This window comes from Bos indicus x Bos taurus, chromosome 27, assembly GCF_003369695.1.
Source record: "Bos indicus x Bos taurus breed Angus x Brahman F1 hybrid chromosome 27, Bos_hybrid_MaternalHap_v2.0, whole genome shotgun sequence".
NCBI lineage: Eukaryota > Metazoa > Chordata > Mammalia > Artiodactyla > Bovidae > Bos > Bos indicus x Bos taurus.
Genome location: NC_040102.1, coordinates 15,489,215 through 15,507,054, shown reverse-complemented (window position 1 = coordinate 15,507,054; position 17,840 = coordinate 15,489,215). Strand labels below are relative to the sequence as shown.

Sequence of the window (17,840 nt, the reverse complement as noted above, 5' to 3'; positions counted from 1 at the left end):
CTTTAATAATTAAATCTTTCTTTAATAATTAAATAATTAAAATAACTGTAGAGGCTCCAAAATAAGAAAGACTTGGGTTTAATTTATTCTTCCACTTGCTCTGGGCACATGCTTTACCCTCTCTAAACTTCAGTTTGGCCTTCCCATGGGGCTCAGTGGTAAAGAATCCACCTGCCAAGCAGGAGATCTGGGTTTGCTCCCTGAGTCAGGAAGATCCCCTGGAGAAAGAAATGGCAACCCACTCCAGTATTCTTGCCTCAGAAATCTAATGGACAGAGGAACCTGGCTACAGTCCACGGGGTCGAAAAAAGCGATATGACTGAACGACTAAACAGCAGAATGGCAAACCTCAGTTTTCCCATTTGTAAAATGAGATTAACTGTTCCTACCTCACATGGAAGACAAACATTTAACTGGGTAATGCATATACATACATACATACAGTAAATGCAATAAACATTAAGTTTAGCTATAGCAATTACTAAGGTATTCACTTTATGGCATTCACATTATGACTCCCGTGGTACATGTGTTTGTCCACTATACTCAGAGCCATCGGTTACAGTAAAATGAATCAAATGTCAGCCATAGAAACCATTTTCCAGAACCCAATATCAATGTCAATTTATAGGCTATAATAAGCAAATGGCAAAGCACTATTCAAAGTAAGTGTTACCTGCGTTGAAGGAGACAGAGTACATAAATCTAACTACTGAGTGGTTATTCTTTGCAAAAGACAGATCTCTTAACATATTTTTTCCAACCTCTCCATAGAGAAGGCCAAGACACAATGACCAAACCAACAGCAATGAGCCTCCCTAACACCTGGAATGAGTCTCCCACACCCCCGGGGGCATAGTTTTCGGTGTGAGAACCATGACAGCCCTGAGAAAACAGGGACAGCTGGTCCCCCCACAAACAGATGATCAGCTGAAGTCCCAATAGCTACGTCTGAGTCTGGCTGTGCTGCTCAAAAGTGAAACAGAGTGAGTTCTTGAAATACTATTTCCCCTTAAAAGATATCAGGGCTCTTTGTGGAGAAATGGCTAGTTCCAGGTGTGAGCAGAAAATACTCAAAATGAACCTGATCTATTTTGATATACCAGATAGCAAGAAAACTCTCAGACTTAGTGGGGTCATAATAAAAGGACTAAGGAGTCTACTTGAAAAGACTTCCACTGGCCAGAGATGAGACTGCCTTCAAATAAGAAATTCTATAACAATAATTACAACTAATTGGAACCCATAAAATATATTCGAATTCATGAGTTCACAATATTTTTGCAAACACATACCTAACTGGTCACCTTCAGAGGAAGAGGGGGAACCAACTCATTATCTTGGAAAACTGATAATGGGAAAGAATCTAGTATTTATCCTGCTTTTTTATATGAACTGTACCACTGTGCAACCAAAGAGCAGATGATTAGAAAATGTCTCTGTCCAAAAAAATTCAAACCAATAAATAAGAAATGACAGAATTAAAACACCCCTATTGTCACCTCCAACAAATTAACAGATCCAAGTAACTGAGCATCAACAGCTACTAATAAAACAAACAAACAAAAAATAATCAGATATGCGCCTCCTGATGAAAGTTCACACACCACCTACAGTCCTGCCAAAGGGGTCAAACACAAGTCTGATCTGGACAACAGGCAGGACATACAAAGGAAGAAACAACACACTGAGCTGTATCATTCATGCTGCTGCTGCTGCTGCTGCTAAGTCGCTTCAGTCGTGTCCGACTCTGTGCGACCCCATAGACGGCAGCCCACCAGGCTCCCCCGTCCCTGGGATTCTCCAGGTAAGAACACTGGAGTGGGTTGCCATTTCCTTCTCCAAAGCGTGAAAGGAAGTCGCTCAGTCCTGTCCGACCCTCAGCGACCCCATGGACTGCAGCCTTCCAGGCTCCTCCGTCCATGGGATTTTCCAGGCAAGAGTCCTGGAGTGGGGTGCCACTGCCTTCTACTGTATCATTCATATATTGTTGTTTTAGTTTGTAAGTCACGTCCAACTCTTCTGCGACTCCGTGGACTGTAGCCCACCAGGCTCCTCTGTCCATGGAATTCTCCAGGCAAGAATACTGGAGTGGGTAGACATTCCCTTCTCCAAGGGATCTTCTCAACCCAGGGATCAAAGCTGTGTCTCCTGCTTGACAGGTAGATTCTTTACGACTGAGCCACGTGGGAAGCATTCATATGCAAACAGCAAAATCCAGATTACAGGATGCTACAAGACAAATGCTCCAGGTTCTTCAACAGATAACCCACAGGGAAAAGAAAGGATACAGGGAAGACAATTTTTTTCAAATGGGCAAGACTAAACTATAACATCCACGGACGCCCATTCGACTGATAAAACTATAACAACACACAAGGAAGTGATTATTATGGAGTCAAGATGGCATTACATAGGTGGAAGGGAAGGGGCTGCAATTGGGGTGGACATATAGGGGAGCTTCGGGAAGTTACAAGAGTATTGTCTTTATAATCACTCACCCAACTATACATTTATTTTGTATAATTTTTTTGAAGCTGTATCTTCAATCTTATTTTAAAGGGTTTTTATTAAAAAAGGTAAAAGTGGGTAATTCCCTGGCAGTCCAGTGGTTAGGGCTGAGCACTTTTGCTGCCAAGTCCTGGGTTCAATCTTGAGTTGAGGAACTAAGATCTCACAAGCTGCATGATGCGGCCAAAAAATAAATAAATAAAAAAGGTAAAAGTGTAAAATCCACCATTTAACACCTTCTAATTCAAAGCACTTTGACAAATACCAGTATTTGTATCTTCAAATACCACCACATTGTTCCAAACAACCTCTGAAGGTATTTACTACTTCCACGTTTCAGATTGGCAGACTGAGGCTTAGAAATCTTAAGTAAGCTGCCCATTGTCCCACCATTATCAAGGCAGAGTCAGATTGAAATTCAAACGTCTGGCTGACTTCAGGACCATTCTCTGAATGCCTGTGCTCTGCTGATTCCCAGCTATTCATTTACTCAAGAAATGTTTACTGCCCACCTGCTTAATTATGCTAGATATTAAAGAGACAGAGAGGAGTTTCTGCCTTCATGGAGTTCAGGGCTTAGTGAGAAGGACACAAGGAACCATGCAAGTATCTATAACTGAGCCGAATACAGTGAAGGAAAGGTGCGTGGTGTCATGAGAATATATGCAGTTGGAAGACAGAGAGAGCTGCTCTGAAGAAGTGACGGCTGAAGCCCGAGGAGAAGTTAATTAGGCAAGCAGGCATTGGGGGCTAGAGACAGAGCAAGCAATACTCAGAGTTGACGTCAACAGAGCGAGCTTAGCACTCTGATGCCTGAGGATGGAGCATGAGGAGTAAAGGTAATTATGACAGGAGACCAGGCTGGAGAGCTATGAGGACCAGGAAGCTGCTGAGGGCTTTTAATTAAACATGGTGTGGAAGAGGGATGGGACTGGGCTTGCATCTTTAAGAGAATGAATTGGAGGAGGGACAGGGAGGCAGACAGAGATGAACTGAGGGGCTACTGCGGTCACCGGGGAAGCACATGATGATAGCTGGGACCAAGCAGGAGAGATGGGAAGAAGTAGGCGGACGTAAGATACTCCAGAGGTAAGGAGACAGGTCTGGAGGATGGGACTGCATGTGGGAAGGAAGGAGGAGACGTCAGGAAGGCCTCGGGCTTCCGGATGGAGGACTTGCAGAAGGTGCCAAACACTGACACAGGAGCAGTGGGAGAGGATTGGGGACCCAATCACAGGACACATGGAAACTTGGACTTGATGGTTTCGGGCCCCACTGAGAGCACCAAGTGAAAAGATCAGGGTAAGCAGTTGAATGAGTGAGTCTGAGTCTGAGCAGATGGTTATCTTTGGGGGGGCGCCCAGGGTAAGACTGCCTGAGAGCCAGATACTTCCACAAATGGGACCTCAAGAATGATCAAAATTCAAATGTAGGAAACAAAGCAACTTCCTGTGCTTATCTAGGGGTTGAAATCTCAGAAAGGTTCAGTGAGGTGGGGAAAAAAACAAATCAGAAGGAACAATACGAGATTAACAGCTGCGCCTCAGGAAAAACCCACTGCAATTTCTGGAATGTTTAGGATGTTAATTTCACGTCAAACAAGCTGGCACAATCTGCACAACTATATCTGCATATGAGGAGAGGCCTTCAGAGTAGTGGCTCAAGGTTGGAGACTCGAGAAAGCTCTTGACCCCAGGGGCTGCTCTGAGCCCGGGATACGCCCAGCCGCTCAGTCATCTCTTTTGCAGGGATAGAGAGGAGGTAGACAGAGGTGATGGAGTATCTTCACAGGAGATGCAAACAGATGTAAGCTCCTCTCAGCTTCCATTACAAGGTAAAAACTAAGTTTAATTATACTCGGTGAGAGAAACAAGGCTATACTGTCAACTTCCTTAAAGCACATAACATGGCTTCAGCTCAGGAGGAAAAAAAAAGAAGGACCAAGCCCTCCTGGATCTCCAGTTTGAGGGAACTGAGAGAGCAGGAGCCAAAGAAGAAACACGCTTTTTCACAGACTGGCTCGGGTGACACAGAGGAGCTTCTCTCAAATGTTCTGCAGTCACCAGGTACAGAAGAACATAAGTGAACACACTCATGTGTGCAAAATCCTGCCTGTGGGCTGGCAGAAATAAGAGGAGGACTGCAGGATGAAGCTCGGCGTGAGCAGACAGGAGCAAACTCACCCATACCTACAGGGTGGGTGAGAACTACAGCAAGGCAGGTTATTTTAGAAATGAGTACCTGTTAAAAATGCATCCAACTTTCCAAGAGGTGTAGTCTACACTAAAACAGAAAGCTTACTATTAAATAGATCCTAGTGACCTAAACAAGTTCCAATGTCTTATTCTAGAAGTGCACAATTCTTTCTGGCTTCCCCCTTGGCCTTGGAGCCATTTTACTTGGAGTTACCATATTTATTTTTCTCTACGTCCAGCTCACGGGTGTTCATACATGGAAGCCCTGGGCTGGCTGACAAATGGACTGGGACTGGCCAGTGCCTAGCATCACTAATAAGCACGGGCCAGCCCTGGGGACAGAGCCCACACACGTCACCTCCTAAATGCATTCTCACAAAGCATTATTCCAGCTGAGGAGCCCACCAAAATGCAACCCAAAACCCACTGGGCTTTCTGGAAAGCTCCACTGTGTTTGGAGAAACTAAATAAGCACACACACCAGGACTAAAGGAGGGTGTAAGAATGATTAACTGAACCCAGCCCCCAGGGTGCCCAGCAGAGTCCCCAGGAAGGGCTGTCTATCTACCCCTGTCTTTGGTCACTTCCATGCAAACAAGCAACCCTCATTTAGAAAGTCACCTAACAGTGAAGTTGGTAAAAAATACAAGCTCCAAGTTTGCAAGTTTTTCTTTCAAAAGCAAAGCTGTAATTAAAAAAAAAAAAAAGGCAAGTTTGTATGTATGTCATGATTTTAATACTAACAGGCTTCCACAGACATTTCCTTTTCTAAAACCTAAGCCCTCAACACCAAACTTGCTGAGTCATTTTTTTAGTACAAGTGTGTGCACTATTCTGACTGCACAAGGGCTCAAACATTCTAAGGAAAGTAGGGCACTTCCTACCCTCAAAATGATAAGGTTGGGAAATGAAACCTAAGGTATCTTTAAGAAGGCAACATTTAATTACGAAAGCTGACATCGTAGCATGTGTCCAAAACAAAACTGGCTTAAGATTCAAGGGAATTAGAAATAAATCTCTTGCGAATGATCAGAATTTAGGCTCCAAGTAGACTGCTCAAGCTTGGAGACTTTGGTCTTCACACTGTGAAGAAACAGTAGGACCCTTAAGTTTGGGGCTGAGTTTATTATATAAAGAGAATGTTAAGATGCTCTTGAGAAGATTCTTGAACCCATCTGTAATGATAACTACCAATAATTATCATGAAAGAAATCTCTCACAGGAAAGTCACCGGAAATTTCGCCCATCATGACATTAACATGAAAGAAACATGAAAGTCACTCTTGGCTGTGATCTCCCTTCACACAGCTTCCAGCCTCCATTCACACAACTTCCGGCCTCCATTCACACAGCTTCATTAACTCTTTTTTTTTTTTTTCATTAACTCTTACTTTGTATCACTGCAACTGATTAGTGCTTCTCCTCCAGTATCCCCTAATCACATTTCCATTTAGCATGTCCATAACCCAGCTTTGATGCCACACTCCAGAGTCCAAAAGGTATGAGGAGCTGCCCTAACAGCAGACACAACCCAGCCCTACTCTCTCACAGCTGCAGGCTTCCACAACCCCGCCCAAGCCACCTCTGCAATCCCGCCTCCTAGGATTCATCTGATTACACTCACCAGCAACTCAAACCCGGAACAGTACATGTATTCTGTCTCTAAAACAATTTCCTAGGGGGTGCTTCCCAGGTGGCTCAGTGGTAAAGAATCTGCCTGCCAAGCAGAAGACGCAGGTTCAATCCCTGGGTCAGGAAGATCCCCTGGAGAAGGACTGGAAACCCACTCCAGTTTTCTTGCCTGGGAAATCCCTTGGACAGAGGAGCCTGGCAGGCTACAGTCCATGGGGTTGCAAAGAGACAAGACTTAGCGACTAAACAACAACAGGGAATCATACTCAAAATCTGGTAATAATTTAGGATACAATATGAAAAAATACAATTTTCTGGCTTTGTTTTAAGTGAAGTGAAAATCAGTCAGTTGTGTCCAACTCTTTGCGACCCCATTCCATACAGTCCATAGAGTTCTCCAAGCCAGAATACTGGAGTGAGTAGACTCCCTTCTCCAGGGGATCTTCCCAACCCAGGGACTGAACCCAGGTCTCCCACATTGCAGGCAGATTCTTTCCCAGCTGAGCCACCAGGGAAATCCTTTTGGTTTTGTACAAATTGTGAAAATATATATATGCCTCCTTCAGACAGCTTTGCTAAATTCAAAAATACATGTTCATCATTTCTTAGAATACATTTGCTGGTTTCGATGACCATTTTTTTAATGTTCCAGGTTTAATCATGAATTGTAGCTTACTACTTTGAAGTTATCACTCTTCATATGTAACTTCTGATGTCTACTAACCCTAAGAAATAGTTCCTTCATAATAAAGATACATAAAATAATTTTCTTTTATGTGTAATCACTGTTCATATTGTTTTTGAGTATGTATTTGTATTTGCTTGTATATACATAATACATATCTGGAAGAACAATCAACTGTTAATAATGGCCGCCTACAGGGGAGATTTATTTTTTCAATGCATATCCTTTTATATGTTTTCCTTTTTTCTATTAAAGCCATGTGAATCCATAACCTGCAAAAAAAGTTAAATTTAAAAATTATGAATAGATGAATTTAAGGTAAACAATTCTTACACTACAGTTAGATTTAAGGGGGTTTCAAAAGCCATCTTGCTCAAAAACATTTTTCCCAGTAGCCACCCTGACTTAAATCCCCCAGTCAAAAGACAACCTAATAATCTGAAGACAGTAAGTGTATTACCCCACTGTCCACTATCAAATTATTGAGGATTAGTTTATCACATTAGCATAATAAAGGAGCGTCACAAAGAGGCTGTGTATAGTCTCCCTACATCTTGGTTCTTTTCCTTTTTCCCTTGAGTAACTAAATCGAGTTTGTTTTACTCAAAAGAACTTTTGTATCAGTAAAAGAACTCATTTAGGGATTCTAGAAGTCCCACCCAAGCCAAGTGGCGCCTTGGATTGCTGTGTGAATGTTTTTACTGTCTCTATAAACATCTGCCCTCCCCTCCAGTCCTCCCTATCAATCTAATCTACTCAGCCTGAGAAGGCAGGGACAGAGGGCATCTTGTTCATCTCTGGATCCTCCCCAACACTGAAAACACTGCCATCCACTTAACCCAAAGCAACTATCGAAATTCTCAGTGACACCTACCTTGAGATATTCTTGCCTGGGAAATCCCATGAACAGAGGAACCTGGAGGGCTAGCCCACGGGGTCCCAAAGAGTCAGACAAGCCTGAGCAACTATACACCACGAGACTATGATCCCTTCTCTAGGGAACTGTGGCTGAAATTTCAAATTTAAAAATGTCAGTCGGATACTCAAGTCTGCTCTCATCTCAAACAATAATCCATTCATTAGGGACAAAAATCCATCCGTAGAGAACCTACTATGTGCCTAGCACTGACATTTAGCAACTAACTAGGCCAAAATGATTTCCCAAGATCGGAAAAGCAATATGCAGCAGATATAGAGGAAATGCTTATGAGCTTTGATGAACTCCTTGAGCTTTTCTGTCTAAACTTGGAAAAGTCTTTCACTAATACTTTCTTCACACAGCAGTGGACTTTAGTTTCCCATTATGCTACTAAGCACCTTTGTGGACTTTCTTGTATCAGGCCCCCAGTCTTCATTTGTCCAGTGCTCATTTTTAACTTAATGGTATAAATCAAGTGTAAATCAAGAAACATCTAATAATTTACCATGTAAAAGAGAAAAATCCATAAACTATGTCAGTAACTGACATCTTAAAAAGTTATTCCTTATTTTTATCACCAAAATGTAAGAAATTATTCCTTTTTTCCATCAAGATGCACTTTGTACCGCTGGTCTAGTAACGAAAGTAAGGTTTCTAAACTATTGATTCATTATTCCCATGTTTTTCTTGCTGTTGCTTTGGTTAGATCATGTGCTAGAGTCAGGTAACCACAGCTAGTGAATCTGAGGCCTTTGGTCCACGTGAGCTGACAGGTCTGGCACAACACCAAACTACAACCTTGGACTAAGAAGCACCACACTACGGCAGCCTACTCAGCAAAGCAGGGCTAACAACTGTGCCCCAGGAGCAGGCCAGCCCCAGAGCATCTCAGCTCCAGCCAGCTGGCCTGCACCAAAGTTCAAGTTTTTCTAAAGTGAGGCCCAGAGAGCAAATGTCAAGACTTAAGCATCAACCTTCCTGACCTTACACAAAGCTTTTTTTTTTTTTTTTGCCACCTGAATATACCACTGGATGTTCTTTCCACCTGAGTTGAAACATCAATTTTACTACTTTAATCAGTAACGATTGCCAGCCAAGTAAAATAAAATTCCTTGCACATACGTGATGCTCAATAAACACTAGGTTAACTGAAGGGGGAAAGCCCTCAGCTAGTGACTACAAACTGACCAAATTTTTTTCATTATCATCAGCAAACAGTTTTTGGAGCTCCTGCAAGGTACAAGGGATAACAAAAGATATCAGTCAAGGATCTCAACCACAAAGAATTATGACAGCCAACAGCTACCTTATAAAGCATGCAGGAGCATTTGAACACGTCTAGACATGAAAATACCTACTCCCTTCTAGTTTAGTCTTCTCTGGTTGCCTACTTTTAATAGTGTATCCATTTTTTTCCCTCTAGAGAAGAAAGTCAAGAAGGGAAAAAAAAAAAAAAAAAAGGATGGACAGATAGGATAGATCCTAGTGTCTGACACGCTCAGCAGATTCTAGAAGAACCTGAAATATACAAGAACAAATGAGGATTCTTTTCTTAATGCTGAATCACAATTTCTGTAGTAAAGTAGTCACTGTATCTTAAGAGACACCATTTGGTTCACTACAAAACAGCCTCCCCCTCCACATATGTTAGATGACCCGTGTGGTCCAGCTCCTACCCCCACAGAACTGACAGATATTTTACACTACACCACATGCTTATGCTTCCATTCATAAGGAGCATTTTTTTAAAAACCTTAAGCATAAGTTATTGGAAATACAGCACAACGAAAGGCTTGAGTAAACTGCACTGGTACTGTAAATATATATATAAATAATTTTAGACATGGGCTTGATCCCTGGGTCGGGAAGATCCCCTGCAGGAGGGCATGGCAATCCACTCCAGTATTCTTGCCTGGGAAATGCTATGGACAGAGAAGCCTGGCGGGCTACAGTTCATGGGGTTGCACAGAGGTGAACACAACTGAGTGGGCACAGACATATGAATATCATATGTGCATACACTTTAATTCTAGGTAACAGAAAGTAAACCTCCTAATGTACTTATTTTCCTACTTAATGCTGTAGGAATCTGAATTCAAAAAGAACGACCAATAGTCGCCTGTCCTTAACTTACACTTATACCTCTTCCGCTGCCTGAAATTTTCAGGTAGTATACATGAGAGATCACATAAGCTGCTTCCTTTTCTGTCACCTCTAATGTAGTATTTTCTCTGCTTCCTCTACTAAAGCATCTTTCTGGATGATAACCTAAGTTTTCTCAGAGGTACAAGTGAGCTGGGAGCTTTGGGGGAATGTATTTTCCAGGAAAAAGGGAGGTAAACCACCCGTGAGGCTTCCAGGACAGAGTGACAATACTAAGGCTTAGACCCTGACCCCACCATCTAAACTTCCTGCCCCCACACACCAGGCACTCTTAATCACTTAACTCTTAATTACTTCTGGTTTCATAAGCATTTAAGCATTTATCACTATATTTCTTTGTTTAATGCCTGATTCCCCCATAAGTATATAATCTACAGAAAGCAGGGCTTTTGTTTGTCTTGTTGATTCAACCCCAGCTTCCAAAATAATACCCAGTTTCTGTGAAAGACTCAATAAATACGATTAAATACACATGAAATAGATTACAACATCTTAAAATACTCTAAAGAATTGTAACGTCATTCACAGATCAACAGTAAAATTCTGGGGTCTTTTATCATTGTAGGGAAAAAGAAAGAGGAAAAATACACCTACTCACCAACTCTTGCTAAATTAGATATAATAGCTGGGTGAAGGTTTTTAAGAGAAATAAACACAGCTAGTTTGGGGCTATTTATGAAAACTGAAGTTCCTTTTCCTCAACATACTGAACAACTGCTTAACTTAATGGGGATGGGCGCCCCTTTACCTACACCCCTTTCCCCATTATTTCAGCTCTGCTTTCTGAACTAACACACTGAGGAAAGGGTCCTTTTGGCGAAGAGAGTGAGATTAAAAAAAAGAAGCAGCAGCAGGTCGTATTATAAACAAACACAAAACCCAGGGAGTAATAATGCTTCTAACAAAATATTCTTACGAAGTTGAGCCACAGCCACTTCTCTTACTACAGAGTGAGCAATTTCAGGTTAATGACAGAAGAGTTCAGTCAAGAGGTAAGTCAAGCTACGACAGAACCGAGTTTCTTTTCAAGGGTTGTGAAAGTGAAGCTGCTGGGAGGTAGAGAAAAAAGCAGCGGTTTGGCACTAAGGAAGTGGAGAGCTCATTTAAAACACTGTCTTTCCCTGAATTCCTTAACCACCGTTCTCCACTAGATCGCCACACCCCACTGATGATAACGTTCCTTTCGATGCAAACGACAGTGATTTCGGGCAAACGACAGTGATTTCGGGCATCCGTTTCCTAAATCACTGAAACTGCGATACTTATCCACACGGCGGAAGACAGGACAGCGTGATTTAAAAAAAAAAAAAAGCGTACCCGGGCTTTCGGCATGAGGTGTAGCGGGCGGGGGACCTAAGCCAAGTCAGCCCCTCTGCGCCAAGTTTCCCGGTCTGTAAAAGGGCACAAAAGTTACCTCCCACGGGGAACGGTTACCAGAACCCAGCGTGACGACCGGCCCCAGGCGCAGCGCCTGCGTACAGAGGCCGCCCCGCTCCCCAGCGGCAGGGCCACAGCCAAGATCTGGAAGGATTATTCAGCTCCCGAGCCTGGGACTGAGGATGGAGTCGAGCAACTAAGTACATCACCTGCTAGCGTGCATCTCGGCCCGCCCCGCGCCGAGCCCGGAGCCCGCCCCGAGCGGGGGCCGAGAGGACGCGAGCATCTATCTCCCCGCCCGGCCGGCCCGGCCCAGCCCAGCCCCCGCTTCCCCGAGAGGACCGGCCCGCCGCGACCCCCGGCCCTCCCGGAGCGGGCGGGCTGGGCGAGGCCGTGGGCCGGCGCCCAGTACTCACCTCCGGCCGGTGGCGTGCGGCCAGCCGTCTCCAGGCGGCGGCGAAGTCAGGCGGCGGGGCTCGCGGGCTCCGGCAGACCAGGGAGAACACGGTCCCCAGCAGGAAGGCGGCCGCGGCGCAGCCCAGGTACAGGCTGAGCCTGAGCAGGACCGTGCCCGGCCCCGCGCCTCCCGCCGCCGCCGGCCACCAGCCGGCCAGCAGGCAGGAGGCGCACACGGCGGCGAGGGTGGCTGCCGCCACCCACCGACTCCCGCCGCCGGGCGCCCCCGGGGCCGCCGCGTCCCCCCGGGGCTCCGGCCGTCGTTCGCCCGGGGCGCCCGCGAGGCCGGCGCCGCCGCTGTCGGAGGGATCGGGGTGCATGCTGCTTGCTGGGCCGCTAAGGACAGGCACATCTCCCGCCCCGCTGTCCCCCGGCGCTGCCCCGGACGGTGGCCTCCGCGCGGTGCCTCCTGCCCTCCCCGCTCCCGCCGCGCCGGAGGCAGGAGTCCGCGCTCATGCCCTCGTCGGCGGCCCCCGCCAGAGGGAACGGCTCTCACAGACGCCGCCGGCCTGCGCCGGGCCCGCAGCTGCCCGGCCGGGCGCGCCCCAGGTAGCCGGACCGGGATGGGACTCGCGCTGGCGGAGCCCCGGGGGCGGAGCGGGGGCGGGGGCGACCCGGAGAGCGTGTCGGGAGGGGGCGGGATGGGGGGCGGGGAGCCACCGCGACCCGCTGAGTGACAGTCGGGGAGCGCCCCGCCCCGCCCCGCCCACACCGTCCTGCCCCGCCCCCGGCGCCCCCGCTGCGCCCCCCTGCCCGGCTCCGCCCCGGCCCCGCCCACCCGCCGCGGGCGCCCCACTCCCGGGTAGGGGGCGCCTCCAATCACGCGAAAACGGCTTTCCTGCGCTCCTGTCCCCGCCTCCCCCAGGATACCGTCTGTTGATGGAAAATTCTGCTGCAGGTGTCAGAAGCGTTTGCAGCTCTCCAGCTCAGGTGATCCCTTAATCCTCGGCCCGCTCATCTCTTGACAAGTAACCTCCCCGTGGGTGGGGGTTTAACAGCCCTTCCTTCAAAATTTCTGCCTCCTTTGCACCTGCTGTTTGAATAGGCAACCCTTCTTGATACTCACTTTTAGCCCAGTTCCCCTGACAACCTTCCCTTTTTCCCACCCAGCCGCCTCCGGGACGGGACCAAGACAAACAGGGAGCAGTAAATGCTGCCTGCAAAATTCCTAGGTACAGAGAGGTCCCCCCGAAAAGTCTGCCTGGCGCCAGGGGGCGTGCACAGTTGCCATCCTCACTGTGGCTCCAACTCCCTGTATTTTTGTCGCCAACGATTCAGTACAAATGCCAGTGCCCACACGCAAGTGAAAGTGCTCCAAGTAATTTTGAGAATACATATTTTCTTCTCGTACCACGGCCCCCGCATTAATATACAGATAATGCTTACTGAGAAGATGCCAATATGCTAAACACTAGAAATTACTAAGCCCAACAAAACAGATGTATCTTTAATGAATAAAGGAATTCTAAAGGAGATGAAGGAATTGGAAAGAAATTAATGCTTATTTAAAAGGGGGTGATAGAATAGAAAGGGCAAATCAAGAATAGAAAGGGGAAGAAGGGGAAGGGGGTAAATAGATGAGGGATGCCATGGAGGATGTGGGAGACGGACATCAAAAAGCCAAACAGTTTAAAAGCACTAGCGTTTTCCAATAAACTGAGTTGTAGGCTGCTTCCTAGGAAACTAAGTATTAAAATATATTTTCAAATACTGTGACTATACTGTGCTTTTCTATAAGGAATCTCTATTGTTTCAACTGTGAAAAAATACAACATTCATACAAAGTAAACTAGTGGATATTTTATTATTTTATTTTTTTAACTATTAAAATATTTATTTGGCTGGGCCGGATCTTCATTGCTGTACATGGGATCTCCAGCTACGGCATTTGGGATCCAGCTCGCAACCAGGTGATCGAACCCGGGCCCCCTGAATTGGGAACGCAGTCTTGGTCACTGAACCACCAGGGAACTCCCTGTTTATTTTTTTAAAACAAAGTATTATCCAAGAGGTTATCATTCAAACGAAAAAATACTAGTGTCCATAGACATACAAAGGCCACCCATGTATTCATGCTTTTGTAATAAATTTCCCTGGAATGGCATGGATTTCAAGTGGGAGATGAAGTAGGAGGCAAAAAAAAAATTATCGCTAATATTAAGCTCTAATAAAACAGTACAGAAATGAATTATTTTATGTATCTATATAAAAACAAATATGTTCACATTTGTCATTTTTAAAAAGCTGATTGTTTTAAATATTAGTATTCATGGACCACTTTATTCTCATTCCTTGTAAGTCAAAGACAAGGAGATAATGAGTGCCTTAGGCCAGATATGACTTTGCCATGCCTAGGTGATGACAGGGGATGACTTTAAAAGTAGTTACTACCTTCCTGTCTTCCTTGTCTTCTCTTTTTTATTTTTAAATTAAGCAGTGTAACTGATCTTGAAGGAGCCCTTTTGCCCCTAAAATAGTTAATATTCATCCCACTGGGGGTCCTCAAAGTGTACCCTACAATTCCAAATTATTTCAAATAAAGCATGGTAATTTGATATTACCAAAAATAAGATATATTTTGTGTGTGTGTGTGTGTGATCCTTTACATGCAGGGGACAGCATGCTGAGTGCTTTACATACTTTATATATATTTAAAATTTTCCAAAATATGGGTTTACTGCAAGTTGACAATAATAGTAACTAATTGAGCACTAACTCTGTCAGATACTGTTCTAAGCACTAGACATGCTTCATTTGATCTTCACAATCACCCGTGAATGTAATCTCCACCTATCCATGAAGGCAAAATAATTTGCTTAACTGTTATAGAGTTATCAGACTTTGGTTTTATCACACACCTGCTCTGGCTCTAAGGCTTGTGCATTTAAGCACTAAGTCATGGTACTTTCTAAAAACTCTATCTCTTTTAGTCATCACATATGACAGACGAGAAAAAAACAGGGTTTAAATCCATGAGCTTAGTCCCTGTATTCCATGCTTTTATAAGTGTTTAGTTTTGTTGCTTTTTGAGTATGGCTGGTATCTTAGCCAGCCACCCGACAAGTGCAAAGTGATTTATAGTAATCACTAAAGTCGGTAAAATCGTATAATCAATAAAGAGGAAACTGTCTAACATTTACTGAGAGCCCTGGTCTATAACTCATGATCTTTCCAGCACACTATATATTGTTCCCAAGAATGAGATCTGGAGAAATGTACACTCATGGTCAGGAAACTGCCTTAAAGCAAATGTCATATTGCTGTGAAGTCAGCACGGGCAATTCAAACATTTACTTAAAAGTAGTAGTTTGGTTTCTACCCTGTGCAAAGTTTGAGGAACACTGGGAGGTGGTAAGATATACACAGGAGTGCCTGAGATCAGGAGGTATTGAGGGAGATGTCAGGTATTAAATTAGAATCCAGGAAGTCAGTTCCTTCTGGGAAGTCAGTGCTGAGTCCTCCCAGGTCTAAGTTAAGACCAAATTAAGTAGAGATGCCTTATTTATTATATTCCTTATGGCCAGCACATTCTGACAGGTTTGTAATTAAACACTCCATGGGCTATCTTCATTATTCTCTTTGGTAAGCTGGGAATGGTGTCTGTCTGAATTCATTGGGATACTATAAGGATAAATTAAGTGAAAATTTGACATTTAAAGTACTAGAGTGTAAATAGGTATACAACACCCATTCTCTGTCGATAATATGTAATGAATCTTCTCCTCCACTACTTAGTATGTGCGCTAGCTGCTCAGTGATGTCCAACTCTGCAACCCCATGAACTGTAGCCCACCAGGCTCCTCTGTCCATGGAATTCTCCAGGCAAGAATACTGGAGTGGGTTGCCATTTCCTTCTCCAGAGGATCTTTCCAACCCAGGGATTGAACCTGGGTCTCCTGCATTGTAGGCAGATGCTTTACCGTCTGAGGTACGAGGGAAGCCCATTCACTAGTATGCTGCTGCTAAGTCACTTCAGTCGTGTCCGACTCTGTGCGACCCCATAGACGGCAGCTCACCAGGCTCCCCCGTCCCTGGGATTCTCCAGGCAAGAACACTGGAGTGGGTTGCCATTTCCTTCTCCAATGCATGAAAGTAAAAAGTGAAAGTGAAGTTGCTTAATCGTGTCCGACTCCTAGCGACCCCATGGTCTGCAGCCTTCCAGGCTCCTCCATCCATGGGATTTTCCAGGCAAGAGTACTAGAGTGGGGTGCCATTGCCTTCTCCACTACTTAGTTTCAGTTCAGTTCAGTTCAGTCGCTCAGTTGTGTCCGACTCTTTGCGACCCCATGAATCGCAGCACGCCAGGCCTCCCTGTCCATCACCAACTCCTGGAGTTTACCCAGACTCACATCCATCGAGTCAGTGATGCCATTCAGCCATCTCATCCTCTGTCGTCCCCTTCTCCTCCTGCCCCCAATCCCTCCCAGCATCAGAGTCTTTTCCAGTGAGTCAACTCTTCGCATGAGGTGGCCAAAGTACTGGAGTTTCAGCTTTAGCATCATTCCTTCCAAAGAAATCCCAGGGCTGATCTCCTTCAGAATGGACTGGTTGGATCTCCTTGCAGTCCAAGGGACCCTCAAGAGTCTTCTCCAACACCACAGCTCAAAAGCATCAATTCTTCGGTGCTCAGCCTTCTTCACAGTCCAACTCTCACATCCATACATGACCACAGGAAAAACCATAGCCTTGACTAGACGGACCTTTGTTGGCAAAGTAATGTCTCTGCTTTTGAATATGCTATCTAGGTTGGTCATAACTTTCCTTCCAAGGAGTAAGCGTCTTTTAATTTCATGGCTGCAGTCACCATCTATTTAGTATACTTCTCCTTAAAGCCCCTGGATCTCCTTAAAGGTAGCCGTAGGGTTAGAGAGAAAAACACTGTATTTGCCTTTGCCCACTTTGGGTAAAATTGTGTATAGGTATTAACAGAAATCAAAATACCTAGATATCATTATAGTTTCTTCTGCTGATTCACCACAAGAACATAACAGGTCTTTAACCTAACTCTCTCTCTCGTAAACTTTCAAGCAGAGTGTAGTTTACAGAAAATACGGTTGTAAGTGCGGCCAAACTTCAAAAGGAGAAGTGAAAAAATTATAAAACACTTTAAAAACAAATAGTAGACTGTTAAAGCTTAAAGGGAACATACTATAGCATTTGGAAGAGGAAAACTAATCTGTGAACAAAATTTTAGGACATCGATATATAAATTATGCTGAGTGGGCCTCTTCAAGTAAAAATATTCATGTTGGGAAACTTTCAGGCAGAAGTGTCTTTGTATTAATCTTCAAAGAGAAATAGAATTACAAAGGAAAGTACTGTACACTGAATTAGTTGGTATCAAGACAAAGAATTGAAAAGGGCAGATCCCCAAGAGAGGATAATTTCAATTTATCCAAGTTTTGACCTGAAATTTAGGGAAATAGAGTATGTCAATTATCTACTGTCATATAACAAACTACCACCAGATAACAACCACTGGATATGCTTATGATTTTGCAGGTCAGTCAATGGTCTGGGGTCAGTTGGGTCAGTTCTCTTCTTGCCTGAACCATTAATGATGCTGTGATCTCCTGGCGCACAAGCTAGGACTACTCTGGCTATGGAGCCTCCATTAACATGGCTTGTCTCTGCTCCCTGAGTTCTCATCCTTCAAGAGATTGCTTGGGTCTCTTCACATGACCATGTCAGAGATGTGATATACAAGTTCTTTTTAAGCTTTTGCTTGTGTTACATTTGTTAACATTCCATTGGCCAAAGCAAATCATATTGGCCCAGTCAGGAATTAAATAAGAGGGGGCCTACATACACGTGTGCTCAGCCTTGTCGGTCGTTGGAACCAATCAATTACATCTCTCCATGTTTAAATCCATGTGAAGGCCCCCTCCCAGGTGGCACAGCA

At 44.7% G+C, this 17,840-nt stretch overlaps 1 protein-coding gene across 4 annotated transcripts in view; it reads right to left on the bottom strand.

Annotated features, from left to right (window-relative positions):
* The window catches only part of SNX25 (sorting nexin 25), a 91,801-nt gene extending 79,282 nt beyond the window's left edge, over nt 1-12,519 (bottom strand). For 2 of the 4 annotated variants that reach the window (XR_003509051.1, XM_027529997.1), the window contains exon 1: nt 11,899-12,519. Coding sequence is in view for 3 of the 4 variants with exons in the window: in XM_027529997.1 (XP_027385798.1) it covers nt 11,899-12,258 (360 nt within the window). In the remaining variant the exon portion in view is untranslated. The remainder of the gene's footprint in view (nt 1-11,898) is intronic. The other 2 variants (XM_027529996.1, XM_027529999.1) reach the window with 2 other exon arrangements.
* Nucleotides 12,520-17,840: the final 5,321 nt, after the last annotated feature.